Consider the following 18537-nt stretch of genomic DNA (forward strand, 5'->3'; position numbering starts at 1 on the left):
CCCCCCCCCCACCCCCCCCCCCCCCCACCCCCCCCCCCCCCCACCCCCCCCCCCCCCCACCCCCCCCCCCCCCCACCCCCCCCCCCCCCCACCCCCCCCCCCCCCCACCCCCCCCCCCCCCCACCCCCCCCCCCCCCCACCCCCCCCCCCCCCCACCCCCCCCCCCCCCCACCCCCCCCCCCCCCCACCCCCCCCCCCCCCCACCCCCCCCCCCCCCCACCCCCCCCCCCCCCCACCCCCCCCCCCCCCCACCCCCCCCCCCCCCCACCCCCCCCCCCCCCCACCCCCCCCCCCCCCCACCCCCCCCCCCCCCCACCCCCCCCCCCCCCCACCCCCCCCCCCCCCCACCCCCCCCCCCCCCCACCCCCCCCCCCCCCCACCCCCCCCCCCCCCCACCCCCCCCCCCCCCCACCCCCCCCCCCCCCCACCCCCCCCCCCCCCCACCCCCCCCCCCCCCCACCCCCCCCCCCCCCCACCCCCCCCCCCCCCCACCCCCCCCCCCCCCCACCCCCCCCCCCCCCCACCCCCCCCCCCCCCCACCCCCCCCCCCCCCCACCCCCCCCCCCCCCCACCCCCCCCCCCCCCCACCCCCCCCCCCCCCCACCCCCCCCCCCCCCCACCCCCCCCCCCCCCCACCCCCCCCCCCCCCCACCCCCCCCCCCCCCCACCCCCCCCCCCCCCCACCCCCCCCCCCCCCCACCCCCCCCCCCCCCCACCCCCCCCCCCCCCCACCCCCCCCCCCCCCCACCCCCCCCCCCCCCCACCCCCCCCCCCCCCCACCCCCCCCCCCCCCCACCCCCCCCCCCCCCCACCCCCCCCCCCCCCCACCCCCCCCCCCCCCCACCCCCCCCCCCCCCCACCCCCCCCCCCCCCCACCCCCCCCCCCCCCCACCCCCCCCCCCCCCCACCCCCCCCCCCCCCCACCCCCCCCCCCCCCCACCCCCCCCCCCCCCCACCCCCCCCCCCCCCCACCCCCCCCCCCCCCCACCCCCCCCCCCCCCCACCCCCCCCCCCCCCCACCCCCCCCCCCCCCCACCCCCCCCCCCCCCCACCCCCCCCCCCCCCCACCCCCCCCCCCCCCCACCCCCCCCCCCCCCCACCCCCCCCCCCCCCCACCCCCCCCCCCCCCCACCCCCCCCCCCCCCCACCCCCCCCCCCCCCCACCCCCCCCCCCCCCCACCCCCCCCCCCCCCCACCCCCCCCCCCCCCCACCCCCCCCCCCCCCCACCCCCCCCCCCCCCCACCCCCCCCCCCCCCCACCCCCCCCCCCCCCCACCCCCCCCCCCCCCCACCCCCCCCCCCCCCCACCCCCCCCCCCCCCCACCCCCCCCCCCCCCCACCCCCCCCCCCCCCCACCCCCCCCCCCCCCCACCCCCCCCCCCCCCCACCCCCCCCCCCCCCCACCCCCCCCCCCCCCCACCCCCCCCCCCCCCCACCCCCCCCCCCCCCCACCCCCCCCCCCCCCCACCCCCCCCCCCCCCCACCCCCCCCCCCCCCCACCCCCCCCCCCCCCCACCCCCCCCCCCCCCCACCCCCCCCCCCCCCCACCCCCCCCCCCCCCCACCCCCCCCCCCCCCCACCCCCCCCCCCCCCCACCCCCCCCCCCCCCCACCCCCCCCCCCCCCCACCCCCCCCCCCCCCCACCCCCCCCCCCCCCCACCCCCCCCCCCCCCCACCCCCCCCCCCCCCCACCCCCCCCCCCCCCCACCCCCCCCCCCCCCCACCCCCCCCCCCCCCCACCCCCCCCCCCCCCCACCCCCCCCCCCCCCCACCCCCCCCCCCCCCCACCCCCCCCCCCCCCCACCCCCCCCCCCCCCCACCCCCCCCCCCCCCCACCCCCCCCCCCCCCCACCCCCCCCCCCCCCCACCCCCCCCCCCCCCCACCCCCCCCCCCCCCCACCCCCCCCCCCCCCCACCCCCCCCCCCCCCCACCCCCCCCCCCCCCCACCCCCCCCCCCCCCCACCCCCCCCCCCCCCCACCCCCCCCCCCCCCCACCCCCCCCCCCCCCCACCCCCCCCCCCCCCCACCCCCCCCCCCCCCCACCCCCCCCCCCCCCCACCCCCCCCCCCCCCCACCCCCCCCCCCCCCCACCCCCCCCCCCCCCCACCCCCCCCCCCCCCCACCCCCCCCCCCCCCCACCCCCCCCCCCCCCCACCCCCCCCCCCCCCCACCCCCCCCCCCCCCCACCCCCCCCCCCCCCCACCCCCCCCCCCCCCCACCCCCCCCCCCCCCCACCCCCCCCCCCCCCCACCCCCCCCCCCCCCCACCCCCCCCCCCCCCCACCCCCCCCCCCCCCCACCCCCCCCCCCCCCCACCCCCCCCCCCCCCCACCCCCCCCCCCCCCCACCCCCCCCCCCCCCCACCCCCCCCCCCCCCCACCCCCCCCCCCCCCCACCCCCCCCCCCCCCCACCCCCCCCCCCCCCCACCCCCCCCCCCCCCCACCCCCCCCCCCCCCCACCCCCCCCCCCCCCCACCCCCCCCCCCCCCCACCCCCCCCCCCCCCCACCCCCCCCCCCCCCCACCCCCCCCCCCCCCCACCCCCCCCCCCCCCCACCCCCCCCCCCCCCCACCCCCCCCCCCCCCCACCCCCCCCCCCCCCCACCCCCCCCCCCCCCCACCCCCCCCCCCCCCCACCCCCCCCCCCCCCCACCCCCCCCCCCCCCCACCCCCCCCCCCCCCCACCCCCCCCCCCCCCCACCCCCCCCCCCCCCCACCCCCCCCCCCCCCCACCCCCCCCCCCCCCCACCCCCCCCCCCCCCCACCCCCCCCCCCCCCCACCCCCCCCCCCCCCCACCCCCCCCCCCCCCCACCCCCCCCCCCCCCCACCCCCCCCCCCCCCCACCCCCCCCCCCCCCCACCCCCCCCCCCCCCCACCCCCCCCCCCCCCCACCCCCCCCCCCCCCCACCCCCCCCCCCCCCCACCCCCCCCCCCCCCCACCCCCCCCCCCCCCCACCCCCCCCCCCCCCCACCCCCCCCCCCCCCCACCCCCCCCCCCCCCCACCCCCCCCCCCCCCCACCCCCCCCCCCCCCCACCCCCCCCCCCCCCCACCCCCCCCCCCCCCCACCCCCCCCCCCCCCCACCCCCCCCCCCCCCCACCCCCCCCCCCCCCCACCCCCCCCCCCCCCCACCCCCCCCCCCCCCCACCCCCCCCCCCCCCCACCCCCCCCCCCCCCCACCCCCCCCCCCCCCCACCCCCCCCCCCCCCCACCCCCCCCCCCCCCCACCCCCCCCCCCCCCCACCCCCCCCCCCCCCCACCCCCCCCCCCCCCCACCCCCCCCCCCCCCCACCCCCCCCCCCCCCCACCCCCCCCCCCCCCCACCCCCCCCCCCCCCCACCCCCCCCCCCCCCCACCCCCCCCCCCCCCCACCCCCCCCCCCCCCCACCCCCCCCCCCCCCCACCCCCCCCCCCCCCCACCCCCCCCCCCCCCCACCCCCCCCCCCCCCCACCCCCCCCCCCCCCCACCCCCCCCCCCCCCCACCCCCCCCCCCCCCCACCCCCCCCCCCCCCCACCCCCCCCCCCCCCCACCCCCCCCCCCCCCCACCCCCCCCCCCCCCCACCCCCCCCCCCCCCCACCCCCCCCCCCCCCCACCCCCCCCCCCCCCCACCCCCCCCCCCCCCCACCCCCCCCCCCCCCCACCCCCCCCCCCCCCCACCCCCCCCCCCCCCCACCCCCCCCCCCCCCCACCCCCCCCCCCCCCCACCCCCCCCCCCCCCCACCCCCCCCCCCCCCCACCCCCCCCCCCCCCCCCCCCCCCCCCCCCCCACCCCCCCCCCCCCACACCCCCCCCCGCCACCCCCCACCCCCCCCCCCCCCCACCCCCCACCCCCCCCACCCCCCCCCTCCCCCAACCGCCCCCCCCCCCACCCCCCCCCCCCCCCACCCCCCCCCCCCCACCCCCCCCCCCCCCAACCCCCCCCCCCCCCCACCCCTCCCCCCCCCCACCCCCCCCCAAATCCTTACCTGGAATCCATTTTCCCTGGTCCAAAGTTGCCTCTGTCTCCGCCTCTGCCACCTCTGAATCCTCCCCGGTCTCCCCCTCTGCCTCCACGGAAACCTCCTCGATCAAAGCCCCCCCGGCCCCCACGACGCTCTTCACCAAATCCGCCTCCTGGCCAGGAAAGCAAAAAGACCAGAGGTTGAGATTATGTTACTGAACACAAGAGCCCCCCTCCCCCTCCACACAGCACCAAAGGTGAGCAGGACTGAACTTGACCAAGTGCTGGCTGGTAAAAAGGGTAGCTTCCTCCGCTCGCGCACCAAAGCAAACAGGAGATTTATCAAAAGAGATGCACGAAACGCCACACTGGTGGGCATGTTTGTGCGTCACTGCGCGACAAGAAGGAATGCTGCCAGGTGCTTCACATGCAGTGGTTACTCACCCATGTGTGGTCCTCCTGGTCCGTCTGGTTTCGGCGCTTTGCACTGATTGCACTCGTTGCGCCACGAGAAATTCATATTCTCGCACGTTCTAAAGCAAAGGGAGAGAGGGGGGATTTGCGGAGAGAAGGAACGAAAGGGAAGCTTCTGTTTCCCTCCTGCTCGTTTCGACAGCACGAACGGGTACTGCCAAGGTTTTGCTGGCTGCCACTCAGAATAACGGATGCATGCCACTCACGGGTTGGGACATTTCCAGTCTCCCGCACGCTGCTGGCCCCCTCCTCCACTGGGGAAGCCGCCTCTGTTGCCTCCACTGGAACCGCTGTTGCTACCACCTCCGCCGCCGCCAAATCCACCGCGGCCCATAGGTCCTGGAGGAGAAGGGGAAAGAATCAGGTCACCTGAGAAGGCCTCCGTGCAAACGCAATTCCTCACTGATGTTCAGCCAGGTCTCTTGTCTGGAGGTGCAATGCTCTTAAGTGAAAAAAAACCCCAGTCTGCCTTACGCATTTCCTCTAGAACTGCTGCATAGCGGGATGTCCCAGAGCTGGCCAAAAGACAATTTTCTCCACCGCTGAAAACATTATTAAGACCAAATTCTACCACGAGCTTAACACTCTCTCCCAAGTTCTTAGCCGTGACACACACCTCCTCTACCGCCACGGCCTCTTCCGCCACGGCCGTTGCCGCCTCCTCGGTTGAAGTCCGCCCTCCGGGTGGCAAAGGAAACTTTGATGGGGTTGCCGGAGAATTCCTTACCTGGGCAAAGGAGAGAAGAGAAATTACATCTGCCCGGTTTGATCCACAGGTGAACTTTGTCACCGTTAACATCTGGTGCCTTTTGCACGTATCCCTCCGTTACAAATACTGTGGAGGCATTATCATTCAAAACCGGCAACTTACCATCAAACCAGTCAATGGCAGCCTTTGCAGATGGGGGATCGTCAAAGGAAACCGTGGCCTCTCCCTTAAGCTTTCCTGTCTCACGGTCTGTATATAGATTAATCATGGGTTGTCCAGTTTTCTTATTTGTCTGCAAATACAAGCACCATAAACCGCACTGTTTGACAAATTTTGCTTTTGTTTATGTATATTTGCTTAAGTGTGGCAAATGCCCTGAGCCGGACCTCTGCCAGGATATAAATCCAATAAAAAAATAAAAATACAACCGTTTGGAACTACATTTGCACTGTGATGCTACTTTTCTGCAAGCAGTTTTAAGTGTTTGGAGGTTGAAATGCATCTGCACATAAAATATGACGCAGCTGTTCTTGATCTAACGCTCCAAAAATTGTTTAGCAGCTGTTTACTTGAACGTTCAGACTCTGAAGGCTGCCTCAAAAGCCCCGTTTACCAACTGCTACAGAAACATACAACAGCCTGCTTAAAATACAGCCCCTCTCGTGAGCACAAATGCACCCGTTTACCTTGATGATGCCAATCTGCTTGAAGTAGTCTGCTACCGACTCAATGGTTACATTTTCACCCAGGCCCTGGACAAAGATTGTGTTATTGTCAGAGTTATCCTGCTCGCCAGCTGCAAAACAAAGAGCGAGAGACACCCCTGCCGTCATTAACAGACCGCCATTTTTGCTTCCCACTTAAGCCCGTTGCGGCTTCTACATCACGTGCCCAAACTAGTATTCCAGCAAATGCTTTGTGTCGAGTTTGATGGGATTCCATACTTAAAATGCAGGTTGGGACAGTGCTTGGGGAGACAGTCCTACACTGATGAGAACACTGGCTTCAAGACTGCTCATAGCCCTACCGAGTCAGCTCTTCAAGCATTTCACTCAACTTGAACCATGTTGTTTCAAGACCCTTTCCCACACTCATTCTGCAAAAAGCCACAACGCAACTGTAGCAAGCCTGAGCAGACCACACGTCTCTGAGGTTAGCGTAGCCTCTGCCTCCTCATCCTCTAAGGCAAGCCATACTGGTTTCAATAAGCTGAAGGCAATTGTTAATATATTATAGGACCGGAGTAATCCGGTCCCTGCTCGATATATATAATCCTTTATTAGGCATAGAATCCATATAACAGCCAACATTGTCCAAACAAGTATCCCATTCATGAGAACCATCGCAGGTAATCATTTCAAAGTTTCTATAAGGAACCTAGCTACAAAAGTTAAAATCTCGGGCTGACATTGTTTTAGTGAAGCGTAATCTTCCCACAGTAAAATTATTCATTAAAGATTACAGGACAAAGAGCAAAAAGTCACAGTCCTAGATCCCTGCGTGTTTGGGGCAATTCCCTAGGCAATATATGTTCCATGGTTTGGATCGGCTGTGGTACAATGGGACATTTCGGCTCTTGCAGATCCAATTTTTGAACCTTGCTTGTAGCATAGAGCAAGAGAAGGAGTTACATCGAGCTCTAGTGATTATCCATCTATGCTTGGGCTCCTGAAGTAAACTCAAATAATCTGCCATGTGATTGATTTTAAATTTGATATTAAAAAAAGAGGGGAGAGCAATTGCTTCTAAGCGGGGCTTGTCCTGAACAGCAGCTCTTGGATCTGGCAATTAGCCTTTTTAATTGAGAGAAGATTTCAGAAGCGGGCGGCATTTGCAAGGCTTCCCAGGAAAATCCCAGGGAAAGTATTTTAGTTCCCACCCCTGCTCTAAGGCAAGCCATACTGGTTTCAATAAGCCGAAGGCAATTGTTTCACAGTCTACATAAGCGGTACATACCAGAATCATGGCGTGATCCTTGGTCCCGGGGTCCTTCAGCACATGAAAATAAGGAGAGAGAGAGAGAGATTCAGTTAGAAGTCCCCGCTACCGGCTATTTTCTCACATCAACGCTACCATCACAAACCACGTTAGAATCGGGCCAGTGTTGGAACATGTGCAGCACTCGGTTTTCTATCAGGACAAGACAAATCACCCCTCCAGTCAGAAGCGGTCCATGTCTTTATGGTAAGACGGCTTGTTGAAAACACAAGTTCACCACTCTTTCCCCGGTTCGTGCTGGACCTAATTTCCAGCTTTGAGGGGAGATGCAAAGGCCTCCTGACACACACAGTTGCAACGCTGCTAAGACCATGACAGATGCATCTCTTGGAACAAATCTTTTAGAGCATACATTCATCCCTGCTACCCAGAGTCTCTTATGGACCTTTTGACCAGTTTACGTTTCCAGTACCATGAGGTCTATAGCAGCACGCTGTGCTCTATCTTCGACTCATTTCACAATACACTTAAGACTTATGCATAGGGAACGGCAACCTTACATCACATCAAGAATATTCAAAAGAACCAGTCCTTTTATGAAACGTTGTGTGTGTGTTTTTTTTAAATGTAAACCATCAGGTTACTTACACCAACCATTCTGTTAATACTTGTCAGGGTTTTAACCATTTTGACACCTTTTATTGCAACCCAATCGTAATAAATAATTTGTGAAAGCATATGCCCAACACTGGTCTCAATGCTTTAAACCGACCCTGCGTGAGTGAGTTTTCCAATGTTCATGCCAAACCTTTTTCAGCAAACCATATGGGAACTCTCCTTAAAAACCAATTCTTTAGGTCTGGTACAGTCAAGCTCAAAAATACCTTTTTGTGAAACTTCACATTATTAAAAACCAACTTGCTTAAAAACAGAACCCCAAATGAATCCACTGATTTGCTTGTCATCAAAAGAGCTCTTAAATGAGTTTCATTCAGACCAAAATTGCACTTTCAAGTTTGGAGGGAGTTGTCCCTCCTGTATTGTTACCTGGACAAGTAACTTTTTTTTAAGGTACCGTAAAACCTTAGGTGTGTTTTTTTTTTACCATTTGCGCAGGACTGCATGCACCTCCATTAACACGTTTTAATCCAACGCTTGTGTGTTTTAAGAAGGGACAACACAGAAACCCAACACTTACAAAGTGGCATTTTTTTTTTCTCACATCCAAAGTACACAAAAGTCTGGGGTTCATTTTCTCCCCGGTCTTGTTGCAAGACATACAACCAAGATGGACTGTACTGGCATCATATATTGCCTGAGCAGAAAGCCCCATGACGTGGAAGTCAACACCACAGACACAACCAACCATTCTGGCACATGTGCCGCAAACGGGGGATGCTCCCATAGGTTTTTATCTGATAAAACGGTGGCTTCTCAAAAACCGGGTTTCCGGCACACAATATCAGAGTCTCCGAAAAAATAATATATAGAAATACACTTTTGCAGTTCAAGTTTTTGAACTCTTTGGACTTACCACCAAATTTATTGAAGCCACCACCTCGCTCACCACCGCTGAGGAGATAAGTTAGAAGATAATGATGCTTTTTTTTCCATGGCTAAATACGTTTGTTGCTAGATATTACACCGGTTTCGCTAAGATGCTGGCCGACACTTTTAGATTTGGTTCTTCCTGAAGATCTAAAAGGAACCTGCTCCACCTTTTCCTGACCCTTAACATGTTTTCGTTTTAAAAAAAATCAATACACCCTCGAGAAGGTTTGCAAGTAAAAACAGCTTTAGCATATTTAGCCATTCTTGCTTCCGATCTTGAACGGTTACGTGAGGCGTCGTGATGTAGCTTTCGAGATACTGTTGCTCTCCTCGTTGCCGTCATATTTCTTGGCATGATCGGTGAACCAAGCTTGTTTTTAAAATATTGCATACCATGCACTCTTTATATTTCCAGGCCACCCTTCTCAAGTTTTGCCTTGTGCTTTCGCAAATATTTACAACCCTAAATGCAAGTACATGCTTTGAAAGCGTGTAGAAAAACCCACGTTCTCTCGTCATAGCGTACTAAGATAAGAGTTATCAGCACTAAAGAATGCATTATCTGCCTGCCAAAAGATCTCTCTCCCTTCCTCAAACCCTTTACTAACAGCGGAAGGTGGAGATTTGATAAAAGTTCATTGACTTTCACACCTGTGGCACACAAAATGCAGAATTTGTTAACAGAGCAGGTATTGTTAACAGATCAATTACTTTTCATAAGCAAAACAACCCTCCAGCGGTCCCCAGCTATACTCACCTCTCCACTATCTCATTTCTCCCACTGTTCACTGGAAACATGCAGCCAATGTTGCTTAGCAATCATTGTCTCTTGAAAACACCATCATGAAAGACTCCTCCGCAAAAAGGGAGGTGGATCACACACCCAACAACAACAGGTGTAAAGATAGCGCTTTGCCACATGTTGAAACCACAAGTAAAAGTCCAACCATGATGTGGGAAAACCGACACACATCTTTTTTTACCTGAATTTGTACCCAAGTTGTGGCTAGACCACAGAGTTAAAACGCCAAAGAAATCTGGCTTACGAGCTGTATCAAAGCCCTGCTTGTGCACGTCATCTCTTTTGTTACTCATGATTTATCACCACCTTATAAAACAAGCCCCTTCGGTACAGTTCATCAGGTTAATACTAAGGTGAAATTGAAAGATGGTACACTATTAGGTAGGTAATTTCCCCCATAAGACAGACAAACTGAAATCCTTATATCTGTATATATATGTATATGTAGATTGATGATACAAAACAGTACCCGGCTCAAAGAGAGCAGACCAATAGTTCACCTTTGAGGAACAATTATTTTTGTACCAAGTGCACTTTTGAGGTTGTAAACAGATCCAAGCAGGATTGAAAGACAAAAAATACAACGGTTTGCCCCCATGCACGGACTGGTTACTGCAACAAATGATGGTCGGAAAAGAGCTGAGCTCGCTCACATGCAAACAGGAAAAACCACCAACGTTTGACATCGGTTAAAATTCATCCCGCACAGAAACTGGCGCTGTGACCTCCGGGGCACTTATGGTGGCTTCCCACCCATGTACACAGAGCGCTACACGTTTCAATCACTCGCACTTTGTACCCTCCCCAAAGAGGTGAGCGTTTTTGTTCCACTGCAAACATTCCAAGCTAATGAAGAGAAACCCACTCCCTCTCCCACAACAAGTAGCCAGACACCTACCCCATGCCTCCACGACCGCCTCCTCTGCTGCCACCGCGGCCGCCACCACTGCGATCAAAGCCGCCGCCTCCTCTCCCGTATCCTCCGCCGCCGCCGCCTCCTCCACTGCCTCGGCCCCGGTTGCGGTCCTGCTGACTTCCGTATCCGCCTTGGTCTTGGCTGCCGTAGCCACCTCCACTGCCCCCTCCGCTCATAGAGGACTGATCCTGGCCATAACCGCCGGCTGAAGAGGAGCGTCAAGAAGACCCAGTATTATATTATGTATTTCTTATATAACATAAAGACTTATTTAGACATATACATGGTTATTTCTGATGTTGCAGTCCATGTACTTAAGACTGATGGATACCATTTTAAACATACATATATAAAAATGAAATTCAAGTACATAATTAAACCAAGAATTTCATGAACTATTCTTTTTTTATGTACAAAAAGTGTATGTCTAATTTTTTAAAAAACTATAATCAATGAGAATGAAGCAAGAAATAACTAGAGTGCTTAATGATTACGGTTGTTCCTATTCAGTGTATTACCTAATCTTAAAACTATTTTCATTAATTTGACTACGACGTATACAAGATTACAAATGCAGATCTGTTTAGCGTAATCATCCCTAAAATGTGTTGTTATTACTATCATTGTTATGTTTGCTCATATTTAGTTTTTATTTTTAATTCTCTTTTCCTTTCTGGTAACTTTGTATTGATAATATAAAATTTGAGAAGGGGGGAGGGGGAAACCAGGCCACCAGAAGCCAGGATTTCTCAGGAAACACAGAGTTTCCATTGGTAGAAGAGGGCATTCAAGATAAATTCCTTTATAAGATTCACCTAGGATGGGATTTCCAGTGGAATGGAATTTCACTCAGGTTGAGGCTATGAGCCCTCCCAAACTACACACTGCTGATAGGGGCTGTTTTGCTGGCAGAGCCACTTGTTCTTAGCTCTCACCTCCCCAGAATACGGGAGGCCTTAAAATTTGACAGGTGGGACTGCAGAGATCTGTATTCAGACCTACCAGTTCTGAAATTTTTTTTAGAATCAGCCGTGTGAGTGGCTAAGTTTTCAGAAAAAGCCTCCCCTCCTCTTCCACCATTTCTTGTTTTTTCCCTCCTCATTCTATTTATTTATTATTGTATTTTTATACCGCCCTCTTTTTTTGGTACCTTTTCCTTTTTTAAAAATCTTTTTTGTTTTTTAACAAGATTCATTAGGGATGAAGACGCTTGGCATGATGGGGGAGGAGGGGGCATCCAAGGTGGTGTGGCTGCTCTTGCTCCCTACAAGGTGGCAACCACTGGCTACTGGAGAATGCACTGCATTCAACAATGCAAGGTAATTCATAGTGGCCCTTACAGATGTGGGACTAGAACAAGGGTCTGCAACCTGCGGCTCTCCAGATGTTCATGGACTATTAATTCCCATCAGCCCCTGCCAGCATGGCCATGATTCAATCTCCATATCAAGACTGTAATTCAAATTCTTGTAAATTTCAGATTTTGATAATTTCTGATACAGTTAGCATTCCAGGACCAGCTGTTTCCTTGGACCTGGTACACTCACATCCGCTACTGCCGCCGCCTCCGCTGCTACTGCCGCTGCCGTACTGACTCTGTTGACCGTAGCTTTGCGGCGGGTTGTAGGAAGGCTGCTGCCCATAGGAGCTCTGCTGCTGGCTGCCGTAGCTTGACTGCTGCCCGTAGCCCCCACTCTGGGGCTGCCCGTAGCTGGACGTTTGAGAACTGCTTCCGTAACTGAAAGTTTCAGAAGGAGAGACACATAGACACGGGTTTGCAAGACTTCAATACACCCATACTTTTCAGGCTTCACCCAAACCAATCCACGAAGATGGGGTTTTTAGATACACTGAAGAGTGAAGCAGTGCTTTCATACCGCAAGAGAGAGTATTGAAACAGAGCATGCTTGGAATCTGTTCTCTGGCCACTGCCCTACAGTTAGGCCAGAGGGGAAAAAAACACAGCATTTAATGTTAAAAAGCGCAGCCTAAAAGCCTACCATGAAGCAGGAGACAGCTTTGACACATGGCAGAAGAAGGCACTAGCACTCCCCTCTGCTGGGTTCCCACCCTGCCGTGAAAGACCAAGAGGTTTCTCAGGTGTTACCTTCCAGTGGTGGAGCTGGCTGGCTGCTGAGAATAGCTGGGATAGGAGGACTGCTGTCCATAGGATGTCTGAGAAGTCTGACTGCTGCCGTACCCGGTTGATGAGCCATACGTCTGTGGCGTTGACTGCGTGCCATAGCCAGCTGCTGAGGAAGTGATTTATTATTAACAGGATGCAACTCGTTTGCCATCAATAACAGTACCTGGTCAGTCGTCCCAAGACATACGGCTCAATATAATTAAGACTGACTGAGTTTCTCAGGAGGCAACGAAAGGGAAGTGGGGCTTCTGGAATTTAGTAGCCTTTTTCTTTCCTGCCCTTAGACACCCCGACAATTCCTACCTAGTGAGAAATAATGTTTATCACCACCTTATAAAGTCATTTTGATCCACCAAACGACCCAGAATGGGATGGGAGGAGAAGCAGGTTCCACATCAGCTTATCAGCATCCCAGAACATAGCTGGAGGGGGCATATTGTCGGAAGATGGCTTTGAAACTAAGCAGGTATGGTTCTAATGCTCAATGGGAGGGCTGAAAGGTATCACACTTATATGAGGGACAAACGCTGACATACAGATTAACAAATCAATCTTCTGCAGCCTGACTTCACAATATGGTACAAAAGCCTGGAAAGATTCTCGGAATGATTTACTCCAGCTCTGATTAAGAACATAAAATGCTTATTATTTTCTTCATACACAAGAAGAGAGATCTTGCCTAGCCTAGCTTATCTCCTCAGGACACTGCTAGGAGGATGCAATCAGATTTGTCACAATACTCACAGCTTTGAGTCTGGCCGTAGGAGCCGTAACTGCTCTGGCCGTATCCAGAGGTATCCGCTGACTGTCCGTAACCACTGTAGCTCTGCTGCCCATAGGGCTGGCTAGTTTGCTGAGAATAGCCCTGCCCTGGCGGAGTTGGGTATGCCCCATAACTGAAACAAAAGTGAGCAAGGCAAAATGCGGTCAATTGCAAACACCACAATCAAGTTTACTCCTAACTGTGGGCTTTGAAACATTCGAGCAACCACAAAGGCACAGGGAAGGCTATGGGAGAGGTGTGGCTTGTAAAAGACCAAATCGGCTTGCTGCAGGAAAATACACACGCCAACAGCCTCATTATGTAACACATATTTAGAACATCAATAAGCCTACCTTTCACCCAGGTAACCGGGACCCATTAAACGAACAGCACTATAGTTTTAAATCTGAACTATCTTCTTTCAATAGACTTGTTACACCTGTTAAACATCTCTGGCTAAGCTTGCCAGCCTCCAGATGGGCCTTGTGGATCCAATGACAACTTATCACCAGACTACACAGATCAGTTCCCTGAAGAAAATGGATGCTCCAGGGCAGTGGTGGCGAACCTTTGGCACTCCAGATGTTATGGACTACAATTCCCATCAGCCCCTGCCAGCATAGCCAATTGGCCATGCTGGCAGGGCTGATAAAGTATGGATCCATAGCATCTGGGTAATCAGGATTCACCTGCGACTCAGGGTGGTCCCTATGATGTTGTACCCCACTGAGCCCCCAGCCCTTTCCAAGCTCCATCCTGAAATCTTTTTATTAAAGGTATCATCACTTCTTTGGAGATCTAAATAATCCTGCACGTATTGCAATGAGTCTTTGTAATACAGACTGCCAAACGGAACTCGATAAATAATATTTGCTTCCTGACAAACATCATAGAAATTCTCTTGGGAGGATCTACCGTGTTTCTCCGAAAATAAGACAGTGTCTTATATTAATTTTTGCTCCCAAAGATGCGCTATGTCTTATTTTCAGGGGATGTCTTATTTTTCTGTGTTCTGTTCGGCGGGCACGCTTCCAAACAAAAACTTTGCTACGTCTTACTTTCGGGGGATGCCTTATATTTCGCACTTCAGCAAAACCTCTACTACGTCTTATTTTCAGGGGATGTCTTATATTCAGGGAAACAGGGTAGTTCTCCTACTAGGAAGTTAAGGCTTATCCAGTAGCAGAATACTGACAGTCATTCCATCAGTGCGATGTGCCAGATCCAATTAGCTGGGATGTGAGGCATTGTTGCAAAGGGACGCTTCTCCAGATGACTGGCCCAGCCTCCTTTGAGGTCACAAGAAACAAGTGCTACTCACATCTGGCTAATGTCATAGTTATGTACATGGTACATGCAAAAAAAATCTGCAAACATGTCACTCGTGCACGTAAGGTGAGTACTTCGTGGGCTATTTACCTTTGTGTAGCCGACTGGCTGTAATCTGCAGGAGGGAAAGAAAAAAACAAAGGTTTCAATTTTTTAAAATGATCTAACAAAGAAAGTAACCCATGATTAAAGTATGGAGGTGTTGAAGTGGATTTGAGGAAGCAGGCTCTTAGCTCCTTTTACTTACGCCACCCTGAGCTATAGGCAAATGCAGGGCCAGGCATACTCCTTGAATAAACGTAATAACTATGCACGTGCATAATTACACGCACACAATGGTTGTGACAGGATCACAAAAATGACCTTGCCCCAAGAAAAGGCATAGGCAACCTGTGCCCCAAAAAGACAAATGATAGGGAAAGGAAAGTTGTGTGAAACAAGATAATTGCAGGATACAGGGAAAAGCTGTTGGAGGCCCAGATTCCTCCTCCTCCTCCAAAACCGTAAGAGCTGTCAGATCTTCTTCCCAGGAAATCAGATTTACTATATTTATAAATAGAGAGTCGGTGCAGTGTAGTGATTAAGAGCAGTGGACTTCTAATCTGGAGAACCAGGTTCAATTTTCCACTCCTCCACACAAAGCCTGCTGGGTGACTTTGGGCTAGCCTCCAACTCTCTCAACTCACGCAGACGTAGCCAGTGGAAAACCACCTCTGAGAATCTCTTGCTTTAAAAATCTTACAGGGTTGCTGTAAGTCAGCTAGGACAGGACCGCACCCATATTTATAAATACAGCTATCCCTTCAACATTGGGGTTTTGATATATCATGGATCAGTATAAGAAATTAAATAGAAATTTGGGGTGGGGTTGCAAAAACCACAGCCGACGAACAAAGGCCAGAAGAAAACACAGGAAAAGTTTAGAACAGGGGTAGGGAACCTGTGGCTCTCCAGATGTTCAGGAACTACAATTCCTATCAGCCCCTACCAGCATGGCCAATTGGCCATGCTGACAGAAAAATTGGGAATTAGTTCCTGAACATCTGGGAAACCTGAGTTCAGTTAAAGGAGAAATGCATAAAATATGTGTCTTGTATAACATCAACATATTTTGTCTTTTAATACCATAAATATACACATTTTCTTTTTAAAAGTTACAGTAACAGGAAAAATTCAGACACTCTCTGGTAAGAAAGGCAGGCCAAGATTTTTTTGCAAGGATTTCCAGATGCGGAAGGGATAACTGTACCATCTTTCACCAATATACCACCAGCAGCAAACAGTACTTCGACGCCAAGTACTTGGCGTTTATTCACTATAACACTTATTAGCGGCCTTTCTTCCGTACAAAACTCAAAGCAGCTTAAAATGCATCAACACACACACATATTAAAAAGATATATGACACTTGAAAGACAGGAAGCTAATATTTAAAATTTGGGACTGCACAGAAAACCCTAAATAGCAGAACACTGAGGTGGGACCCCCCTTCAGTGGGGAGCAACGAACTTGAGGGGGCTGACATAATGTGGGAGGGGGGGATATAATAACCCACCCATGGGGAAAAAATGCAGTCAAAAATGCTCCCCCCTCGCCTCAGGGATTTAAGGGTGTCTGGCCCTTTAAGACCTAAAAAACTAATAGGGTGGCGGCGGAGCCCCTCAGAGCGCAAACGACGGTTGGAGAAGGCGGGGCCAGGCAGTGATTCCAACAGAGACGCAACACAGGGAAGGGAGGCGCTTACGACAAAAGACCCGGATGCACCCTTGCGGCAAACACTGGCTCTTGCACGCATGCGCCAAGATCGCCGCTTTTTTGTTCAAAAAAGGACCCTCCTTCCACCCAAACGTCAGCTCTGCATTTCTCCTATCGACGAAGCGGAACTCGCCTCCCGCGCTGCGCAGGCGCAGTCGAGCCGCTTATGTCCTCCTGCCCCTGGAACGCTCCCCGGAACCCCCGTGCCTCGGCCAGGACTTTCTAGAGCCATCGACGCCGCTCCCGAGACAACCCCACGCGCGACAAAATGGCGGCCGCTGGTGGCGTAGTCGAGGCAGCGCCAAAAGGGGCTCCGAGTCGCTTCGACCACGCCGGAAAGCCACGCACCTGATACTTTCCAAACTTGACCCTACGGTCACCCCCGTTCTAAAGACCCCCAGCGCGTCGTTTTGAAAAGAAGTGGAACCCTGCAGTGAAGGCCCCTTTTCCCAATACTCAGCAATACTAAGCCTCCCACCCACCTCCCTCATTCTTCTCCAATTATGGGGGGAAAAAATACCGGACAAGAAATCCCCCCCCCTACAATAAAAACTTTAAACTACGCCCCCCAGCTTCGTTTTCCTTGGTCTACAGGGTGCAGTGATGGCCCCCCAAAGCCGCGCCCGCCCCCCTTAAGTCGCCTTTTAGCAAACAAGCCGGCTGGAGCTTCCATTTTGTCCGCCTTAGCTGCTCTTCCTTGCAAACAAACCCATCCATTGCAAGCTTTATTTACGCCAGCCAAAGAGCCAGAAAGACGGCAGGCATGCAAAGCCTCCATCTATAGGTCCTTCTATCTTTAGGTCGCCCCCACTTTGCACCCGACCTTCCAGCCCTCCAATTCTGCACGGCCCTCCTCACCGTTCGATGCCATGACTGCCCCGACTTCGCTCTCCACGAGGGCCCAGGATACTTCCCGCACCGCTTCCCAGGCTTCAGTCTCTTTCCTGCCCCCGCCCTTCGCCCCAAATATACCGCCCCCTCCCTTCCCCTTTGGCTTAGACCACGTGAGCAAGCCGGAGGGGCGGAGAAAGGGTGGGAGAAACCGAGTGGAGTTTCCCTAACTTCTTAGACATTTTGTACACCTAAAACGCATGCTTGATATGTATTTGTTGCATGCAAGCGTTTAAAGAGGTCGACGGGATTTGCCTCCGCGGAAAATGCGCTGCAAGATTGCACACTCTCTTTATACTCCCCTACTACGTAGAAATGGTACAACCCAAGATTGGGGGGGTTTAAAATGACGAGGAAAGATTGGAAGCATCCAAATTAGTACATGGGGGTGGGCTCTGAAAAATCGGCATATTACAGTGTCTTGCCTTGGGGAGGAGGCTGTCCCCAGCTTGAAGACGCATTCCCAGTCCGGAACTTCAAAGCAATTTCCTGCCCTGGCAAATTGTTGTTATGGAAACTTGCCAAACTCTCAGACCAAAAAGATTTATCTTGGTTATTATTCCTAGCAGCAGTGGTGGCGTTTGCAAAAGGTGAACAACTGAGCATGGGTTCCTTTCACTCCTCCCCCCCCTCTTTTCGTTTGTGGAATGGTTTCTTCCGCTGAACAGGGCTTTCCCTGTCTTTGAAACCGGCTCAATCCAGTTCTGAGGCTCTGCCTGGCAATTGTGAATGAATGGCGAGGAGGGGGGGGGCGCGTTGGCATGGCAACCAGGAAATAGGACAGAGGCCCGGACAAAAGGTGGATTCCCCCTTCATATAAATTAAGGAGCCAGGCAAACAGGATCACACTTTGGGTTCCAAGTGAACTGCCACTCCTCGATCCTTCCGATCAGTAAACAAATGCAGTAAACAAATGCAAAGGCTCCATCCCTTTTATAGTTGCACCACACAGATAGATCAAGGCTGCTTCCACATAAAGGTTTCACTCTGGTTTCAGGTGTAAACTGGAGCTGGCGTAGGGGTTGGAGCATCCCAGGGACATCTTCCACTTTTTTTTGGGGGGGGGGCATCTTCCCACCTTCGCTGCCATGTTTCCCATATCTGGTTTAATTTAATTTTTCAATTTCTATCCAGCCCTATCCTTGTAGGGCTCAGGGCGGGGGCACAATAACAACAGTCATTAAAACTTTATATAAAATATTAAATACAACATTAAAATACTGTAATATTAAACACCTTCGATACCACCTTTTGGGGAAAGATGGCAGCCAGAGCGCCTTTGTGTGTAATGTGGACGGAAAAGTGTGTTATAATTCCCGC

The 18537-nt window shown here is 56.1% G+C and overlaps 2 protein-coding genes across 4 annotated transcripts in view; both read right to left on the reverse strand.

Moving 5' to 3' along the window:
• The window catches only part of PRSS8 (serine protease 8), a 155047-nt gene that overhangs the window by 23955 nt on the left and 112555 nt on the right, over positions 1 to 18537 (reverse strand). The gene's annotated exons all lie outside the window — the stretch shown is intronic.
• FUS (FUS RNA binding protein) lies at positions 3965 to 17310 on the reverse strand. 2 transcript variants are annotated; one of them, XM_048517026.1, is made up of 14 exons: positions 17185 to 17310; positions 14662 to 14686; positions 13224 to 13375; positions 12441 to 12585; positions 11881 to 12071; positions 10316 to 10538; positions 8599 to 8636; positions 7083 to 7115; positions 5813 to 5922; positions 5289 to 5418; positions 5034 to 5144; positions 4624 to 4756; positions 4388 to 4476; positions 3965 to 4116 (listed from the first exon to the last, which is right to left on the reverse strand). In XM_048517026.1, exons 1-14 carry the CDS (start codon positions 17195 to 17197, stop codon positions 3965 to 3967), a joined length of 1545 nt encoding a protein of 514 aa, XP_048372983.1. In that variant the 5' UTR covers positions 17198 to 17310. The 2 variants fall into 2 exon arrangements, with proteins under 2 accessions (XP_048372983.1, XP_048372982.1); XM_048517025.1 differs by having other exon boundaries at positions 12441 to 12582; positions 17185 to 17302.

Source organism: Sphaerodactylus townsendi, linkage group LG15, assembly GCF_021028975.2.
Source record: "Sphaerodactylus townsendi isolate TG3544 linkage group LG15, MPM_Stown_v2.3, whole genome shotgun sequence".
In the NCBI taxonomy this organism is placed as follows: domain Eukaryota; kingdom Metazoa; phylum Chordata; class Lepidosauria; order Squamata; family Sphaerodactylidae; genus Sphaerodactylus; species Sphaerodactylus townsendi.